This window comes from Notamacropus eugenii, chromosome 4 (genome assembly GCF_028372415.1).
Source record: "Notamacropus eugenii isolate mMacEug1 chromosome 4, mMacEug1.pri_v2, whole genome shotgun sequence".
Lineage (NCBI taxonomy): Eukaryota > Metazoa > Chordata > Mammalia > Diprotodontia > Macropodidae > Notamacropus > Notamacropus eugenii.
Genome location: NC_092875.1, coordinates 72813460 through 72832577, shown reverse-complemented (window position 1 = coordinate 72832577; position 19118 = coordinate 72813460). Strand labels below are relative to the sequence as shown.

The following is a 19118-nucleotide window of genomic DNA, read 5'->3' as shown; positions in this document are numbered from 1 at the left end:
TGGGCATGTCACCTCTTTTTTTCCTGAGTGGATAGAGCACTGGACATGGAGTCAGAAAAACCCAAGTTCAGATGCCGCCTCAGAAACTATGCTGGTGACTGTGGGCAAGTCACTTAACCTCTCTCTGCCTCAGTTTCCTCTTCTGTAAAATGGGGTTAATAATAGCACCTCCCCATTGTTGTGAAGGTCAGATGAGAAGACATTTGTCAGGCGCTTTATAGGTTCAAAAGTGCTTTATAAATGCTGGCAGCTCCTATTGTTATCATTACCATTTTCTAGGCGATTTCGGTTAGGTACCTGGTCTCATTGCCCAGACTTTTGCTACAAACCAGGAAAGTGTGATGTGACCACTTTAGCTAGAGAGGCTGCAAGTTTCCAAAGTCCTCCAGTACCTGAAATTTAGGATTACCAGATTTGAAACTGGAAGGATGCTTTGAGATCGTCTAGTGCAACGCCTCCCTTCCACCATCCCCATCCTTTTACAGATGGAGAAACTGAAGCTTTCTCCACCCTACTCCTGCCCCCCAATATCTTGTTACAGCTGGAGAAGCTGAGGTGTAGAGTAACGAGGTTACTTGGGTAGTGTGTGGCCAAGCTGGGATCTAAACCCAAGGCTTTTGATGCCCAGCTCGATGCTCTTGCCACAACATCATGATGTCTTGTATCACCCAGTGCGGTCAGAAGGCAGGAAGGACCGTGGAGCAGGAGGTAGGACCAGGGTTGCCTGGCCAAGCCCACTGATCTCAAAGAGGCCATTTGCCTTGCCTGGGCCTCAGTCTCTCCTCATCTGTAAAATAAACCTTTTGAACCAGATGCTCTCTGAAATCTTTCAGAATTCTCAAACCAGTGGCTTCATGCTGTCTCCAGCCCCTGTCTCACTCACAGAGATTCTATATGGGAAAGTGCTTCAGCAATTAGAAGACGTTCTATGCACAGTGGGTCTGGGGGAAGGAAGGCCCTTGCCCTCACTGGAGTGCAGTGTCTCTTGTCCATGAAAGGCTTGAGTCAAATTCCAGTTCTGACACTGTCCATTTCTTTGTGAACTTAGTATTGACCCAACCTCATTTTCCCCAGAGGGGAAAACCAGACGCCAGGATGTAGGCCCTCAGTAAACACCCTCAAATCCTCATTGCCTCATTTCTTTTGCCCTAGGGAACCCCAGCAGGCTCTTTTTGCCAGGACACTTTTCTTCCCAGTTAGTAATTTTAAAGGTTCCAAAGGATATGGGCTGCTCTACTGGGATAGGAAGAGAGAGGGGGGAGGTAGGAGGCCCAGCCCTTTGAGACTCTGGGGGGAATCCCTGCTGTGGGTGCTATTCCCTGCCCCTAATCTCATGCAGTTCACATCTTCCTTGTTTGCTATAAAGCCAGGTATCCTCAAACTGGGAGAGCTGAGGCCAGCTCCAGAAATACCCAGATGTCCCTACCTAACTAAGTGTGTATGTGGCATGTGTGTGTGTGTATGTGTGTGTGTGTGTGTATCCATCCAAGAGGGTGTATGAATTGTATGCATACTCAGGCTGCTGGAGTCCAGGGATTCAGAGCTGGGTGGGTAATGCCCACCAAAGTCTGACCTCCAAAGACCAGACTCTTTGTCCATATAGTGAAAACTCAGGAGGTAGTCTGGAGTAGGAATGAGAACCTTGGGCTGGGAGTCAGAAACCCTGGAGTTCTAATCCCAGCTGCACCATTAGCCCACTGGGAAATCTCAGGTGAATCATCTCTCCTTTCAGGGCCTCAGTTTCCCCAGTAGTTAAATGGAAGAGTTGGCCCAGTGGTCTCTTTGGTCCTTCTAACTCTAGTGGTCTGCACTCCTGTAAAACATGAGTATTTCCCTGGAAGCTGGAAAGGCCAAGAGGCTGGGGGAGGGCCAGCCAGAGTCCCTGAAGACAGGAACAAGGTGCTTAGGAAGCTGAAGTGTTACCAGGCTAGGACAGCACCTCTGAGGCAATTCAAGGGTGTGTGTCTACCAGCCCAGGGCTTTTTTCATCCTGCTCCCCACAAACATGAGGCTGTGTACAGATGAGAAGGTGCCTTTGGTTTCTGTGTCCAGTGTGTTTCTGCATGATGGAAGGAGCAGCCATATCTTCAGGGGTGTCAGAGGCTGTCAGGAGACAGACATGCTTTAGAGAAAAGGTCCATGTGTGTGACATAGACAGGAACTCATTCACTTTGTCAGCATCTGTTGAGCACTAGCTTTGTCAGGCCATGGACTGAGACCCACTGTGAGGGATGGAGCAGAGCATGAAGGAGCCTGGTCCCTGCCTGTGGGGAGGTTGAGAGCAACATAGGGCAGTGGGAAGGACACTGGCCTTATTGTTGGGGCCCTGGCTGAGTGCCTTGGGTCAAATCCTAGGCCATCCCTGGCCCTTAGTCTCCGCATCTGCAAAACAAAGGAGGTAGGCAGGGAAAAGAGTCTTACAGAGTCCTTCCCACTCAGACAACCCATGGGATGTTCTGAGTCTAGTTGGGACCATACACATAACTGCAAAACTTTGCAGACTAAGAGGAGAAAGCTAGAGAGAGAAGAGAATGAGGGGGAGAAAGATGAGAGGGAAGAAGAGAGAGAGGATGAGAGAAAATGAGAATGAGAGAGTGAGGATAAGTGAGAAAGAACGAGAAAGGGAGAGAAAGAACACTGCAGCAAGACTTTAGGCCTGGGCCAGCTTAGGTTGGAGAAGTATTGGCTGATTGACGTCGGAACACAGGGTCTCATGGCCAGAAGGAAGTCTCCTTAGAAATCAGCTCGGCCGACTTCCTCATATCGCAGTGATTTAATGAAGGCTCCGAGAAAATGACTTCCTACGATGCCTAGTTTTACCTTCCTCTGGCACACTTATTATTTGTGTGATCTATTTATGTACATAACTAGTTATTCTGCACATACACAAACACATGTATATATGTGTGTATTGTTGTCAAGTCCTCCATTTGGGGTTTTCTTGACAGAGATACTAGAGTGACTTACCATTTCCTTCTCCAACTAATTTTACAGATGAGGAAACTGTGGTGAACAAGGTTAAGTGACTTGCCCAGGGTCCCACCGCTAGTAAGTGTCTGAGGCCAGATTTGAATTCAGAGAGATGAGTCTTCCTGATTCTAGGTCCAGCACTCTATCCACTGCACCACCTAACTGCCCTCCAAAAAAATTACTCACATATGTATGTGTGTATATATATATATATATATATATATATATATATATATATATATATATATATATATATATATATATATATGTATATGTGCCAGTGACTTATCCCTCCTCCAAATTGTGATCCCCACGAGAGCAGAGGCCATGCCTTTCCTGGAATTGGCTTCCCCGTCAGTGTCAACCAGAGAAGGTACTTCATAAGTTTCAGGAGAGAGGTGGGAATCAAGATCTCCTTATGGGTGACCACGGGCATTACATAGCACCTCTCCAAAACTTATAAAATGGCAGCAGTCATGCCTGGAGTTCCTATTTCACAAGGTTGTAGGAAGACTCAAGTGAAATAATGGATGTAAACCACCTTGTTATGGGCTAGGATTATGAGGCTCCCAGATAAGGAAACTCCCTTCCAGTGTGGGTTGGCACCTTCTCTACAATGTGTAGTCTTAGCCAGTTGCCCAGAGCACTAAGAGGTTATTTACTCTCCCAGGATCACTGAGCCATTGAAGGTACCTGGTGGGGATCAGTTGTGTTAATGGAGTGTGAGAAGCATTTGTAATGGGTTTGTGTAAGACAGAGAGGTTACCTGGGCTGGTGAAAAAGGTTCAGAAAAGTGTGCGTTTGTAAGAAAGGAAGAGATTTTGAACATCTGCGTGAAGAAAAACTTTAGAGGATGTGTATGTATGAGTCCAGCATCCCAGAGTCAGAAGAGACCTCAGAGGCCAGCTAGTCCCATGCCTGCCTGAACCAGAAGAATTCCCCTCTACCTCATAATTGACAAGTTGGAGTGGGGAGTATCCAACCTGTATGTGAAGATCTCCAGTGAGAATAGACCCATTCTACTTTGGGATAGCTCTGTCAGGAAGTTTCTTCTACTCTCCAGCCCATGTTGGCCTCTTTGTGATGTCTACTCATTATTCTATGTTCTGTCCTCTGGAGCCAAGCAGATCAAAGTTAACCCTTCTTCCACATAATGACCCTTGAGATTTCTGAAAACAGCCATCACAGCCTTACCAGCTTCTCCACGTTAAAACAGCATTATTTCCTCCAACTTAGACGTTCTGATTGTCCTCCAAATGCTCTCCAATTGATCAAAGCATGGCCCCCAGAGCTGAGCACAAGCTCCTAGTAAGAAAGCAGGCTCCCTGCTGTCTGCAGTGCCTAGCCCTGGGTCTTACATATCAGAAGTGCTCATTCATTGTTGAATTGAGTTCATAGGGTGTGTTGAGTGCAAAGTACAATGAAATCATTCTCTTTCTAGGTCAAGACACCATGCCTCTTTTTACACTTCCTTTGGCTGCCATATCACACTGTTGACTGATATGGTGCTGGCTGTCCACTAACCCTCTCCTCCCTCCCTCCAGTCTTTTCAGAAGATCTGCTGTCTAACCATGTCCCTCTCACTTTGCTCGTCTAAGGGATTTTTTTCCTTGAAACCAAGTCAAAAACTTTAAATTTCATATCACTAGATTGGACCCAAATTTCCAATCCATCCAGTTCTTTTTGTGACCCTGATCCGTTGTGTTCCATTCTTTTTGTTCACTCTCTTAGCTTTGTGGCATCTACAGTTTAATAAGCACACAATCCATGTCTTTATCCAAGTCATTGGTCAAAATATAAACAGCACAAGGCCAAGAACAGATAGTGTGCTCGGCACCACTGTTCAAACTGATATTGAATCACTAATGACTAATCTTTGGGCCTAGTTATTCAGCCAAATCTACTAATCATGTTATACAATCCAGACCATCTCACTTCACACAGACATAGCATCAAAGATGTTCCAATGCTTTGCTAAAATCTGAGTGAACTCTATATGTGGCATTCCCTTGACCTACCAGTCTACTGACCTCATATACACACACAAAAAAAGTTAGCTAGTCTGGACTATTTTTAATGACGCCATGCTGTTTCTAAGAATTAGAGCTGTCCCCAGGGGAAATGGACTGCCTTAGGTGGTAGTGGATTCTCTCACTGGAAGTCTTCGAGCAAAGGCTAGATGACTACTCATCAGGTTTCTTGTAGAGGGAGGGAGATTCTTGTTCAGACGTGGTTGTGACTGGATGGCATCCCAAGAATCCTTCTGACCTTGATGTTCTGTGATGCTGTGATTACTGCTTCCCTTTCTGAATATCCACCGACCATCCCTTTAACAGTACATCCCAGAATCTTGCCAGGAATCAAAGCCAAACTCACTGGCATAGAGTCTGTTGGTTCCATTCTCTTCCCTTCTTTGAAAATCAGGACATTTGCTCTCTTTTTGTCCTCACTTATCCTCCACAGTCTTTTTAAAGATCACTTAGAGTGACTACATCAGCCACTTTGGCTAATGCCGGTCCTTTCCATACTCAGGAATGCAGTTCCTCTGCTCATCTTGAGTAACAAACTCCTTATTAGTCATTTTTATTCTGTCCCCTATAGACCAAAGATAAACAGAAGCAAATTATGAGCTTGTTAGCTCTGCCTTTCCATGGTCCAACAATCCCATGACCTCTTTGCCCCTTCTTCTCTTCCCTAAATCAGTTTTATCTTTCTCAGTTCCCTTTACCAGCCTCAACTCATCCAGAGATTCATCACTCTTCTAGGAACAGCTTTTGTTATTCATTCTGTGCTACTTGCCCTGGTTTCTATCTTCTGTTTCTGTCTTTTTATTTTTAATTTCATCATAGCATATATCTTTAAATGTCATCATAATATTTTTAATTGAATTTTTAAGTCTGCATTTTCCCCCACCCAACTTTCTCCTCTTTCCCCCATATTGAGAAAGCAAGAAAAACAAAACCCCTGTTACAAACGTGTAGAATCAAGGAAAATAAATTCCTCATTTGTCTATGTGACCCCCAAAATGAGTCTCTTTCTGCACTTTGAGTCTCTTGCCTCTCTGTCTAGAGCAAGGGGTGGAGAACCTGCAGCCTGAAGGCATGGCTTAATTTATATGCGTCTTTTTCAGATCTAAGTTAGTTGGTGAGTTCATTGTGAATCTACGTGGCCTCTTTTGACAACCGCTCCCCTGACCTCCTTCCAGGACATTTTTTTCAAATTGATTTGCAATACAGAACTATTTAAGTGTTCCAGAAATCATGTGCCATTTCAGAAAGTGATGATAGAAGACAGAGGACCCCTCGACAGTTCTGGCCACAGTAAGGTCTAGAAGTAGACCAGAAATTGTGCTGTTATAGATTATAACCATTTTAAAAGGTGGTGATAGAAGATAGAACTTAGATGGAGGACCTTCCCCTGTTCTAGCCAACAATAGAGTCTTCCCTACTCTGTTTCATCACTGAAGAAAGAGTAGAAATGTATCTTTCTACATAAAAAAATAAGCACTGACAAAATACAGTTATTACCAAGCCAAAAAACAAAAAGAGGGAGGGAAGGCCCAGTGATAAAGGCAAAGGATTACACATCAGTTGTTTGAATCAACAACTTTGTACCTAAGGAAAAAATACTGCATTTGTGCATTAAAAATTTAATATACTCAAAATTGGATTCTTTTAAAACCTACTTAAAAGATTATTTCTCTATAAGAAAATTACTCTCCTAAAAAAAGTAACATATTAAAAATAGACATTGCCCTCCCTCCTTGTCTCCCCATTGTTTCCCTTTTCTTATTCTTGAGAGCTTTCCATCTGCCCAGACCCACTTGCCTTATAGAACTTTAGTCCATAGGATCCCACCTGCCCTCCCTCTGAGCTTTGAGAAACTCCCTCTCTCAAAATCTGGGGTTCATGTGCCTGGGGGCCTGATGTTCCTCACTTTCTCTAGCACAGCTCCTAAGGTGGGGTTCCCTTAAGGGGCCTGTCATTTGCACCCTGGACACCAGTTCCATCTTCCAGGAAATCGTTATAGCAATTGCCCTCCCTGGGGCCACCACATTCTGATGAATGAGAATGATCTTTATTGCAAAGAAATCACAAGATGCTGCGATTTGAGTGACATCTGTGTAACTAAAGGCCCCGCAGTGCCTTTGTGATGGGCTTTGTGATCTGTTTGCCAAGCTTTCTCTTCTCTTTCATCTTTCTGTCCAAGAGTTTTGTAGCAGATTCCAGTATCACTCATGTTTCTGCCACCATTTAGCTTTGCCTAAGTGATTGCCTCCATGATGTGCCACTCTGTTCCCCGAATTTCCTCACAAGATTAGATCCCAGTGCCATCGGTCCCCTTCCCCTTTCCCTATCTTCTACTTTTAAATTAGGGAGCCGCTTTTCCCTAACCGTGTTTCAGGTATGATGATCCTCCCAGGTTTCAGTGATACTTATGAATGATTTAGAAGAGAAATGGTGTATAAGAGAGGTTTAGTGGGTAAGTTTATGAGAAAGATTAGAAGGTTACGCGTGAGATAGATTTGTAGGGAGTGTTTAAGAGGAATGTGGAGATAGAGTGTACAAAGGATGTGTGAGAGAAAGGATTGTTTCATTCTTTATACTTGTACCTGGCATAATACGCAGAACATAGTAGGCACTAAATCATTGGTTGTTATCAATTGATTAGTTTCTTTAGAGAGTACAGATGTGTATAAGAGGGGAAAATTTGAAGAACATATCTATATAGAACAGATTTGGAGAGTATGTGTTGGAGCTATAAAGGAGATTTGAACACCGTGTTATGTATGAGAGTCTGGGAGGAGGGTAGTGTATTAGAGAAAGACTTGGAACAGATGTCTTCATGTGTTATCCAGGAATGTGTCCCCACCTTTCTCAGACCTGCGTGCCCTAGGCCTGGGTTGGGGGCTGGATGGATGTCCTGGGAATATGCTGGGTGCTCCTTCCAAGCCATAGGGCCACTGACACCTCCCTCTCCCCTTGGACTCTTCCCTCGATAGGAGATGGTCATCGACAAGCTGCAGCCTGAAACCTCATACTCTGTCACCGTGGCAGCATACACTATGAAAGGTGATGGTGCACGCAGCAAACCCAAGCTGGTGGTGACCAAGGGAACAGGTAAGAGGCAGCCTCAGGGGCCCTCCAGAAAGGCAGTGTGGTTATAGTGGAGAGAACCCTGGCCTCAGAGGATTCAAACCTGAGTTTGAATCTGAGTGGGCTCCTTATTACCTGTAGGGCCAGGGGCAGACCGGTCCCTATGCATATTTGAGGCTTACTATTTTTATCTGCAAAATGGAAATGTAGAGATAGCATAATGTAGCAGCTGGAGTTTAGGTTCTGTCTCAGACACTGAGTACCTGGGTGATCCTGGCCAGGCTGTTTAATCCCTCAGTGACCTGAGCAGCCCTCCTGAGATTGGTGTGACCAGCTGGCCAGCATCAGTAAAGGGATCTTCCTCACCACGGGTCTCCTGTACCAATGAAATCACAGGGTTAGTCCAGTGTCTACTGGAAACGAGTGTCCAGCCAGGGTGTTGTGAGGAAGCATTAGAACCCTGAGAAAGAAGGAGGGAGACACTGGGTCCACCTAAGCAGACTAAGTAAAAGGAGCAGCCAGACCCCTGGGGCTGCAGGGAGGAGCAGGAGAAGAAGGAAGAGCTCCCTGGGGGAGCAGGGCAAGCTTCCTGCAGTCCTTCCAAAAGGGCAAAGATGCTGAGCTGGGGGAGAGAAGACCTCGGCTGCACTTCTGCAGAGGGCACATGGAAGGAGGGAAGCATGAGAAGCTGACGCTGGAGGATAGAGTTTAGAAGGGTCCTAAAGTGTCACGTCCTCTAGGAACCATAGAAGATGCTCGAGCAGGTGAGGGGATGAGGATATCTGATCCACAGTTTTGCTAGGAGCAGTATTTAATCAGACATCCTGGGCAAGAGGGATTGTCCAGGGAGAGACTAGAGGCAGGGAGCCTGGGAAGAGAGAAGTCTGGACCAGGGGGAACTTTCAGCACTCCCACCTGCCCCTCAGAGTGGTGTGTGGGCCCAGACAAGTCACGCAGGCTTTGAGATGCCCATGGGAAAAGGAGTTGGCCTCCCCTAGGGAAAGGAGAACGAGGCTGGGGATGTTCCCCATAGTCCCATCTCCTTTCTCCTGGTTTCCTCCAGGGTGAGTCTTAGAGCTCAACAGCCTTGCTTGTGAGCAGGGAGGATCCTTAGAAGGAAGGATGGGAAAGCCAACAGAGAGCTCAGGGCATCCGGTGTAGCCACCAGGGGAACATTAGACCATAGACTGTCAGATCTTAGAGAGACCAAACTCATGTTACAAATGAGGGGCACAGGGATGGTCAGTGACAAGGTCAGGATTGGAACCCAGGCCCTATGCCCCTAAATCCAGCATTCTTTCCACCACACCGTGCTTCCATATTCCCACTTTCATCTCTCCCATTATGTGGGTAAAAGCCAGGAGTCAAATCACATCAAAATGTCTCCCTCCAAAATCCCCCAGTATTCCCCCTGATCAGTTTTCCTCAGCCTAAAATGGCTATTTTAGAACAAGCCTTGCCATTGGCCTTATCTCTGCCGGGCTGGCGCCATACACCCTCCACAAGGAGAGAGTCAGCCTTGCAGCTCCTTTCATTTAAATTCTATAATAGATTCCATTTTCTTCTTTCGTGTCCAAAGCAATTGAGAAATAAAACACTTCCCTCCTACCCTCAAATTATGTTTGTTGTACAAATGTAATCCTTCCAGCCCAGCTGATTACGGGAACATTTAGGAGAGTCTCTCTTCTCCACCCCACCCCTCCCCACTCCCCAAACCGCAGAGGTAATAATGATGTTTTTCTCCATAAGAGCACTGTACTTCCCAAGGAGGATCCCCCTCAGCCTGACTAGGGGAAAGTCTCCCAGGACATTTATCTGTATGGGATCCCCGGCAGTCAGGCCTCTGGGGCCAGTTCCCAGGATCACTAGGGTCAGCCCCACTCTGACTCTCCAGCCTCAGTCTGTTTGTCTATCCACAGGTCCTACAACTGCAAATCCAATGTGTTTTCCCCTATTCTGTGCCATCCTTTGTTAGGAGTTTAGCCTCAGTTTCCTCATCTAGAAAATGGAGACAATGAGCCTTATACGACCAACATCACCAGACAGATGTGATGAAAGTACTTTGTCAGTGCCTAAAGAGCCAGAGAAATAGGAGTTGACGTAATTGTTTCATAACTCTCCTTTTCTCTCCTCTTTTTCCTGCCTTTCAGTCCTGGGCAAACCCAGTCTCTCCATCCACCAGACCCTGGACAACAGCTTGCAGGTGCGCTGGGAGCCAGCCCCGGGGTCTGAGGACCAGGTCCTGGGCTACCGGCTGCAGTTTGGCCGGAAGGATGTGTCCCCCTTAGCCACCCTGGAGTTCCCGGCCTCAGAGGACCAATACACAGCCACCAGCATCCACAAAGGGGCCACGTACGTGTTCAGACTGGCTGCCAAGAGCCGGGCGGGCTTCGGGGAGGAGGCGGCCCAGGAGCTCAGCATCCCTGAGGACGTGCCGCAGGGCTACCCGCACATCCTGGAGGCTGGCAACGTGTCGGCAGCCTCGGTGCAGTTCCGCTGGCTGCCCCCCGTGCCGGCCGAGAGGAACGGGGCCATCGTCAAATACACCGTGGCCTTCCGAGAGGCTGGCTCAGCGGGGCCGCCCGTGGAGACAGAGCTTCCCGCATCACCGGATAACTCATTCACCCTGCAAGGCCTCAAGCCCAACACAGCCTATGATGTTAAAATCCGTGCCCACACGAGTCAGGGCCCCGGGCCCTACAGCCCCACTGTCCGCTATCGGACATTCCTCCCGGACCAAGGTAGGACTTAGCACTTCTCCTGCCCTCCTCTCTGGCTGGGGCTGGTGTTGGAAGCAGGGAGCTACTCACCCCCTGCCCTGCCCCAGGCCTCGACATCAGCGAAGACCTTCCTCCTCCTCCTCTCCTTCTTCCCCACCCCTCCCCACCCCAGTCCACCTCACTCAGGTAAGTCTGCTGGTTTTTTGGTGTTTCTTTTCTTTCTTCTTGATGATGCTCTTGGAGCTGAGTTCAGACACACCCGGCCGGCACCCAGGCCTCATGACAGGTGGGAAGCGCCTTTCTCTACACGCTCTGTGCCATGGGGGCAGCACCTGGCCAACCCAGCGCCCTCTGTCTGCCCCCTTCCTCCGCTCCTCTTCCTCTGTCTGTGCCCTCCCGCTCCTCCCCCCATCAACGCCGTTCGGCCCTGGGGTCTTGATTCTTTGGGAATAGGTAGAAAGGGCCCACCTCGGGTAGGCAGGGAGCAGGCTGGCTAGAAGTGTGAGAGCTGAACCGCAGGACGATCAGGCGACAGGGGACGACTGAGCTTCCTTCTCTCCCCAAGGCCACAGGCCCTCCCCACCCAGCCCCTCCTCCCCAGCCCTCACTGCTTTTTCTTGTTTCTCTCTGTCTTTCCCTGCCCTCCTGCCTGCCTGCCTGCTCCCATGATGGGATAGTCTCACCCAAGAACTTCAAAGTGAAGATGGTGATGAAGACCTCGGTCTTGCTGAGCTGGGAATTTCCTGAGAATTATAACTCCCACACTCCCTACAAGGTGAGTCCCTGGCCTACCCTTCCCTGAGGGCACACACGTGTGAAATTGAACACACACACACACACACACACACACACAGCAGCTGCCTAGAACAGTCTGCCCCTCACCCCAGGGTAGACAGTGTCAGAGCCAATGTACCACCTGTCTGTCAGGAGTGAAGGCAGTTCACTGATGTCTGGGGTCAGGGCGCCTCCTTGCCATGCAGAGCAGACATGGGCCAGCAACAGAAAGCCCCTGGGTCTTTGGAGCCCCAAAGCAGGGGAAGGGAAGCACTCATCCAGGGCCCACAGAGGAGGGAGGAGGGTGTGAGAGTGGAGTCTGGGGCTCTATTGAAGAGGCCCCATAAGTAGAGGGGGAGCCCCAGAAGCCCGTTCTGACCTCCAACCTCCTCCATCTCCTCCTCCCAGATCCAGTACAATGGGCTCAACATTGATGTTGATGGCCGCACCACCAAGAAGCTCATCACCAACCTCAAGCCAAGCACCTTCTACAATTTTGTGCTGACCAACCGCGGTAACAGCATGGGTGGCCTGCAACAGACCGTCGCCGCCTGGACAGCCTTCAACATGCTGAGCTCCAAGCCCGTCATCACCCACAAACCCGAGCCCGATGGTCGTGTGCTGGTACAGCTGCCTGACGGCCAGAGCCCCGTGCCTGTCCAGTACGTCAGCCTCCCTTCCTCCCTCCCAGTCTCTATGAGGCAGGCATGCTCCGTGGGCAGGTAAAGGGTGCGGGAAACCAGGGTTGGAATGCACACAGCACCATTCTCATCACCAGGAAAGTCTCCAAGGGGAAAAGTTTGGGAGTTTCCAGGACTCTGGGACTTCCTGGCTGCAGGAGGCTACTTCTGGAGTCTGCCCCTGACACCAGAGGCAGGTCCAGAGCAGAGGCTAAGACACCCCTCTCCCCAATCAGGCTCCCTCTCTGGGGGTCCCTCACTCTTTTCGACTGCTTTTCTCTCACACAGGAGCTACTTCATTGTGGTAGTGCCTTTGCGGAAGATCCGGGGAGGGTTCCAGAATCCCCCAGCAAGCCCAGAGGACATGGACCTAGAGGAGGTGAGGGAGAGTCCTTGGAGCAGGAGTTGTTGGCCCAGCCACAGAGAGCTGGACTTTGGGAGACAGGGGGGCTGGGTCAGGGCTGATCAGGGAGAGCTCCTTGTAGGAGGCAGTAGAGGCCCTGGGTGTCAGCATCCATCCACACTCTTCCCAGTTGATCCAGGACATTGCGAGGCTGCACCGGCGGAGCCTACGCCACTCCCGCCAGCTGGACTCCCCCAAGCCCTACATCGCTGCCCGCTTCTACTCTCTGCCCTCACGCTTCGAGCTGGGTGACCAGAGACACTATAGTGGCTTCGACAACAAAGCCCTTGAAGCTGGCCAGAGATACGTCTTCTTTGTCCTGGCAGTGCTGCAAAAGACGGAACCCGTGAGCCCCACCATCCTCCCTGGGCACCCCCAAACTCACCCTCTACCCCTTCTCACTGTCCCTTTATCCCCCTTTCTGGGCTGGTCATGGTCAGAGGACAGTGGCCAGTTGGCCAAGTCTGGCCCCAGATGCTTCCTGGCTGTGTGACCCCCATGAAACTTCTGCCTGCCTCCGTTTCCTCATCTGTAAAATGGAGATAATAATAGTACCTGCCTCGCAGGGTTATTGTGAGGTCTAAAGGGGATGATCATTGTAAAGCAGGGAAGCCTGTGCCTGGCACGTAGTCACCACTGTATAAATGTCAGTGATGGTGATGATGCTGCCTTTTCCCAGGCAGGTCTTGAGGCCTGCTCCATAGGTCAGGAAAGGTATCCGTAGAGTCTGGCTGGTCTTGGAGGAAAAGTCAGGAATATCTGAGTCCCCCATGCACTTGCCAGCTGATCTGCACATGTACTATATAGCCCTCAGTCTTCCCAGTAGAGAGAAGTTTTCAATACTGTTTTTCCCCCAGAAAAACTCTGAGGCTTTGATGATAGACAAAGGAATGCCCTGTCCATGCTGCTCCCTTTTTGGGGGCCTCCTTGTCCATCCCCTTCTTGTGCTACCCTGGAGACAGAGAGGAGAAAAGAACATCCCCACCTTCTGTTTGTACCAATCCTGCCACTGAACTAGCTTGAGAGAGTCTAGAAGAGCAGTGGACGTGTAGTCATAGGAGTGCTGAGATTGAATTCTGGAGACCAGGGTTCAAATCTCAGCTCTAGCAGCCGTGTGACTCCAGGCCAGATTAACTTCTTGAAACCTCAGGTTCCCCATCTGTAAAATGAGTGTAAGAATGTCCACTTTCTCTACCTTCCTTGTGTTATTGTGAAGAAAGAAATCTTTGTAAACTTAAAAGCGCTCTTGACATGGGAGCTATTCCTATCTTTATCACCCCCTTCTGAGGGCAGTGAGTATCAGTGTTTCTGTTTCACAGATGAGCAGACTGAGGCTTGAAGGGAGGTGATTTGCCAAGGAGTCTTGGTCCTGTCATTTTGGTGACCCCAGCTCAGATCTCTTGGATCCTAGACCAGGATTTACACTTACCACGAAATCTGGGGTCGGGGGAGATGAGGAAGAGAGGGAGGGAGTGGACTAAGAAGAACCCTGGGATCCAATGAGAAGGCCGTGGTGGGAAGGCTGACCATGATGAAAACCTCTGTTGTCCCTGCAGACCTTTGCAGCCAGCCCTTTCTCCAGTCCCATCCAGCTGGACAATCCTGACCCTCAGCCTATCATCGATGGGGAGGAGGGCCTCATCTGGGTCATTGGGCCCGTGCTGGCTGTGGTCTTCATCATCTGCATCGTCATTGCCATCCTGCTTTATAAGAAGTAAGCCCCTCCTCCCTCACCCAGGTGTTCCCCAGGAGTACCAGGGCTGCAGAGGTGGGCAGAGACCAGGGGCAGGCCACCCACTCTCTCCCAGGAAAAGCAGACCACAGGTTTCCTTATGTTCAGATTGAGTGGGTCCACCTAGACAGTCTAGAACCATTCCAGTTCTAAAAGCTGGGCCTCAGTCTGGGACCAGCCTTGACCGTGGCTGCCCTGCGGGCAAGAGAGGAAAGAGGCAAACCTAGGCCCTGCCCTTGGAGAGTGTCCAGATGGGAGTAGAGCCTGACCCTTAGCTGAAGGAGCTCCTGGTCTGAGAGAAGAGAGACCGAGGTCCTGCCTTCAGGAGCTCTCTGGTTGAAGCGGCTGGTAGAGGACAGGGTGGCCTTTGCTTGAGTGGACTTAAAGGAGGGAGACATCTCTGTACTGGAGGTTAGGGCAGAGGGGTCAGTCATCAGTGGAAGTGGGGCCAGAGCTGGGCCTCAGAGGGGAACGTGAGTATTGTCTTTGAAGTCTTATGGGAGAGGAACAAGAATTTTTCCCTTTGGCCACCAAAGTCAGGACCAGGGTAGTAGTATGTGGATGGAAGGGAGCACAAGGTAGATTTAGCTCTGTGTAAGGAAGAAATCCCCAATGATCAGCCATCCAGAGGTGGGCTGACCCTAGACATCATGAATTCCTCATCACACAGAAGCTGGATGATCCATTTATTGCAGACATTAGAGCTGAGGTTCCCGTTCAGGCATGGACTGAGCTTCATACCTCCTGAGGGTCATGGCAGCGCAGAGTTTTGCTGATTCTGTGTGACAGAGAAAAGTGCAGGCCTGGGCCTCCCAAGCTGGTTTGGGAAATAGGGCTTATAGCTGAGGGACAAGAAGGAGTCTGTGGAGGAGGGGAGGGAAGTAAGGACTAGACCCCAAATGGTAGGGTCACTGTGAGAGGTGTCCAGAGGGGGCAGAGGTCTCTGGGAGCTAGGGAAGCTGGTCAGTAAATCCTGGAGGAAATGGGGATTGAACTGGGCCTTGCTGGCTAAGGACTAGGAGGATTTTGATTGTAAGCTCTCTGGAGAGAACAGGTTTTGCACAAGAAATCATGTAGGGCGCATTTGGGACAGGGCAAATTGGAAGGGATGTGGGTAACAAACAGAGAGCCATTCTGACCCGTGATCATCTTCCTGCCCCTGCCTCTTGGTCATCTGACATGTAGCCTGGCCCAGCCCTCACTTCCTAACATGTCTCTTTTCCCCTCCCATTTGCTGCTTCTTGGAAAAGCAAACCTGATAGGTAAGGACCAGACCTCTATCCTACCACCCACCCATCCTGAGGCCCTCTCTCTGGCAGCCCTCTAGACCCCAGACAAGAAGAATGCTCTCTTGGATAGTAGTTGGGAGAGGGGTATGAATACGGTCTCCACCACCCCAGCCCCAGTGAACCCCCAAGAGAGGCTGGTGCCCCCTGAATGGAGCAGTGAGAGCTAGCAGATCAGCCCCTTCCTCTCAGCCCAAGTCAGCCCCGCTTCAGGATATGTATGCCAAAGACAGCTCAAGGTCAGCAAAAGAACCCTGAACTGGAGTCAGGAGCCCCGGGTTCTAGTCCCACTCTGCCCCCAACTCCCTGTGTGACTTGAGGCAAGGCCTTCTCTCATCTGTAAAATGAAACAGCTGGACCAACTGACCTATAGTATCCCTTCCACCTCTAATCCTGTGATTCTGTGATCCTCCCACCCTCCCAGGCCTCAGTTTCCGCATTCACACATCAATGATAATGATACCAATGTCGCAGGAGAGTTGGAGGAATTAGATGGGACGTTGGGTGAGAAGGGGCTTTGGAAAGTTCATTGACAAGCACCAGCTGATTGTATGACCAAGTCTTATTATCCAAATCTTAAGTTAGACAGTCCCCACCCAGTTTCTTCTGAAGACAATGGGAAGAGCACTCCCATCACAGTCAAGCCAAGTACTCACCTGGGCACATGCCATCATTCACCAGTGCACAGGTGCCATATGCATGAATGGGCATTCAGACAGACCCCCAAGTCTACCCTAAGTCCATACTCATGAGGTCTCGTTTCCCTGTCCCCAAAGCAAACGGAAAGACTCAGAGCCACGCACCAAATGCCTGCTGAACAATGCGGACCTCGCCCCACATCACCCAAAGGACCCAGTGGAAATGAGACGCATCAATTTCCAGACGCCAGGTATCTCAGGGCCCTTCTCACTGTCCTGCCCTTCTGCCCGGCAGGCCCCTGATACCTGGGATCTCTTGTGCCAACATCTCCCTGAGCCTTGAAGGGCCCAAATAGAGGGTGCCTTGGAGGGGTGGGGGCAGTCCTCATATTACCCTCCCAGTCACCTGTTTAATCAAGATAGTACATCGACTCCTTGCTGGATGCCCCCTGTGTGTATATGGGCCTAACCAGGGCCCTGAAGGCATGCCTTCTCTGTGTGCACACATGACCTCTATCTAGAAAATCATGAGAGTTTTTGACCCACTGAGCTGATTTTTGTCTTATTTTTTTCCAATGAACACTGACCTCTGATTGCTATTGGCTCTATTAGAGGTTCCACGCACACCTAAAGATTGTTGACAAGCAGTGAATTATAGTTTCTTCCCCTCCTCCGTTCCCCAGCTTAGGGTTTGCCATTGGTTTCTTTGGGGAAAAACTTCATGATGATTTTTGATGTGCCAAGAGTCCCTAATGAGGTACAGCTGCTAGGAAAGCCATCAGGTTGTGAAAAGAAGAGTGAACACATGTGTACATGCTTCCCAGCATTAGTTCTTTTACTCAGACACACTCAGGGTCTGGCATCTCTCCTCCCTGGTGCCTACAGGGCAAATGCCCCCACCCCACCCCACTTCAGTTGCCCTAGGACTGATGATCTAGGAGAATTTGGAAAAGCCCTTTGTGTTCAGTTATGGGGGGCCGGTGATGGGAGGAGTGTGGAGCAGTCTTGTTTCTGGCTGTCTGTCCTTGTTCACTGATGTCCCATACTCAGTCCGTCCCGTCCCATCTTCCATTTCTGTCCTGAAGTAATCAGGGCAGGCATGCTCGATTAAGGATACTCTTTGATGGGCTGAGAGCAGTAAGCATTTGGGTTTCCTTTCGAGTGCCCTTTTCTGTTCTCCCTAAGGCTCTGGTGCATGGGAGGAGACTCCCATTCTGCTTCCACCATAAAAGTAATAATAGAAAAAAAAAAGTTGGAGCAAGGGGGTGCCTGCCCACTTGAGACAGGCAGGGATCCCAAACCACTGGACTGTCCTGTCAGTTCAGCCAGAGAATAATCAAACCAACTGGTTAGTGTCATATTTACCAAAGCACTGGAGATGGGATCACCTGACCCACCACTGGGACAGACTTAACAGACACCTTGGCTACAGTGTCTTGGCTAAAGGTCATGCAGGGCTAATGTCCAGCAGCAGGTAAGGACGCTTAGCAAGATGACCCATCAGGGCCCTGTGCTAGCACCTTATTTTTAAGGAGACCAAAGCCCAGCCCAAGTCTTCAGTGCCCAGAAGGCAGAGAAAACACGGGAACTTTCACAGTGTATTTGAGTTGGGGGGGAGGGGGTATGTTGTGTTTCCCTTCAGAAATCCTGACGTAGTCATCAGTTCTCTGGTAGTGACACTTGGAATCCAAGCTTTTACTTGAGCTAAGAGAGGGCCATTTGGGTCAGGAGGTAGTCTGGAAACTGACTCGCTCATTGGCCGGTTGTTCATCAGTTTTACCAACATAGAACTGGCCTCCATGTACCTGGCCTTGTGCTATGCAGGGAGAAAGAATGAGAAAAGGAAATGTGGTTGGCCTCTATCCTTGAGTGTGATTGGAAGGAGCTGCTACACACACACACACACACACACACACACAGACACACACACACACACACACAGACACAGACACACACACACACACACACACACACACACACACACACACACACACACACACTGAGCCAAGGCTGGGGTATGTGCTCGGAGGTGCCAACAGTGGAGGGGGGTGGGAAATATAGCATTAGGAGAAATCCCCGTGGGCTATAGCAGTCAGGAAAACCTCTTGAGGAGGAAGGAGGGGCTTTGGCTGGGTCCCCAAGGATGCTAGAATTTGGAAAGGCAGCCTGAATACACAGGTCAAAGGCAGAAGTGAGCACTGTGTGTCGAGATGGGACGGATACAAGAGGAATGAGGCAGGGCAAGACTGTGGTGGCTTTGAATGCCAGGCAGAGATGCTTGTACTTGCCCCAGGGGCCAATGGAAGCCAGTGAAGGTTCTTGAACCTTGTTGATCTTTGGGTGGGTCTCTTGGTCCCCTTTCCATTCCCTCAAATGAACAGAGGTGGGGAAGGGGAGGGGACTCAGTGATCAGAGCCTCTCCCATCAGCACAGACTGACTTCGCCTTACCTTTTAAATTTCTGTTGCTTTTTTCTTTTATTTGACATTTAAATGGGAGGGAGCGGGGAGACAGAGGCAGAGACACACAGAGAGAGCACGAGACTGAGAGGGAGGGCGGCACAGAAAAGTTCCTGCATTTTTGTTTATTGATTGTTTACTGTTTTCTGCAGATTCTGGCCTCAGCAGCCCCCTCAGTGACCCCGAGTTTCACTTTGAAAGTTAGTTCCTGTGTCTTTCTGTTCCCGTGGGGGTCATTTTTTTCTGTTGGTTTTCTTTGGTTCCTCCTTCCCAGTTCTGTTGGCCTCTTCCCTTTCTGTTCGTCCCCACGCTCCCTCTGTATCCTGCAGGCCCTGCATCTCATCCCCACCTCTCCTCCACC

At 49.6% G+C, this 19118-nt stretch overlaps 1 protein-coding gene across 17 annotated transcripts in view; it reads left to right on the top strand.

Moving 5' to 3' along the window:
• The window catches only part of PTPRS (protein tyrosine phosphatase receptor type S), a 216607-nt gene that overhangs the window by 172585 nt on the left and 24904 nt on the right, over positions 1 to 19118 (top strand). For 10 of the 17 annotated variants that reach the window (XM_072601878.1, XM_072601884.1, XM_072601885.1 and 7 more), the window contains 9 exons: positions 7973 to 8090; positions 10217 to 10807; positions 11464 to 11561; positions 11969 to 12222; positions 12529 to 12619; positions 12774 to 12989; positions 14200 to 14357; positions 16438 to 16550; positions 18910 to 18957. In XM_072601878.1, the coding sequence (XP_072457979.1) occupies positions 7973 to 8090; positions 10217 to 10807; positions 11464 to 11561; positions 11969 to 12222; positions 12529 to 12619; positions 12774 to 12989; positions 14200 to 14357; positions 16438 to 16550; positions 18910 to 18957 (1687 nt within the window). The remainder of the gene's footprint in view (positions 1 to 7972; positions 8091 to 10216; positions 10808 to 11463; positions 11562 to 11968; positions 12223 to 12528; positions 12620 to 12773; positions 12990 to 14199; positions 14358 to 16437; positions 16551 to 18909; positions 18958 to 19118) is intronic. The other 7 variants (XM_072601888.1, XM_072601893.1, XM_072601886.1 and 4 more) reach the window with 3 other exon arrangements.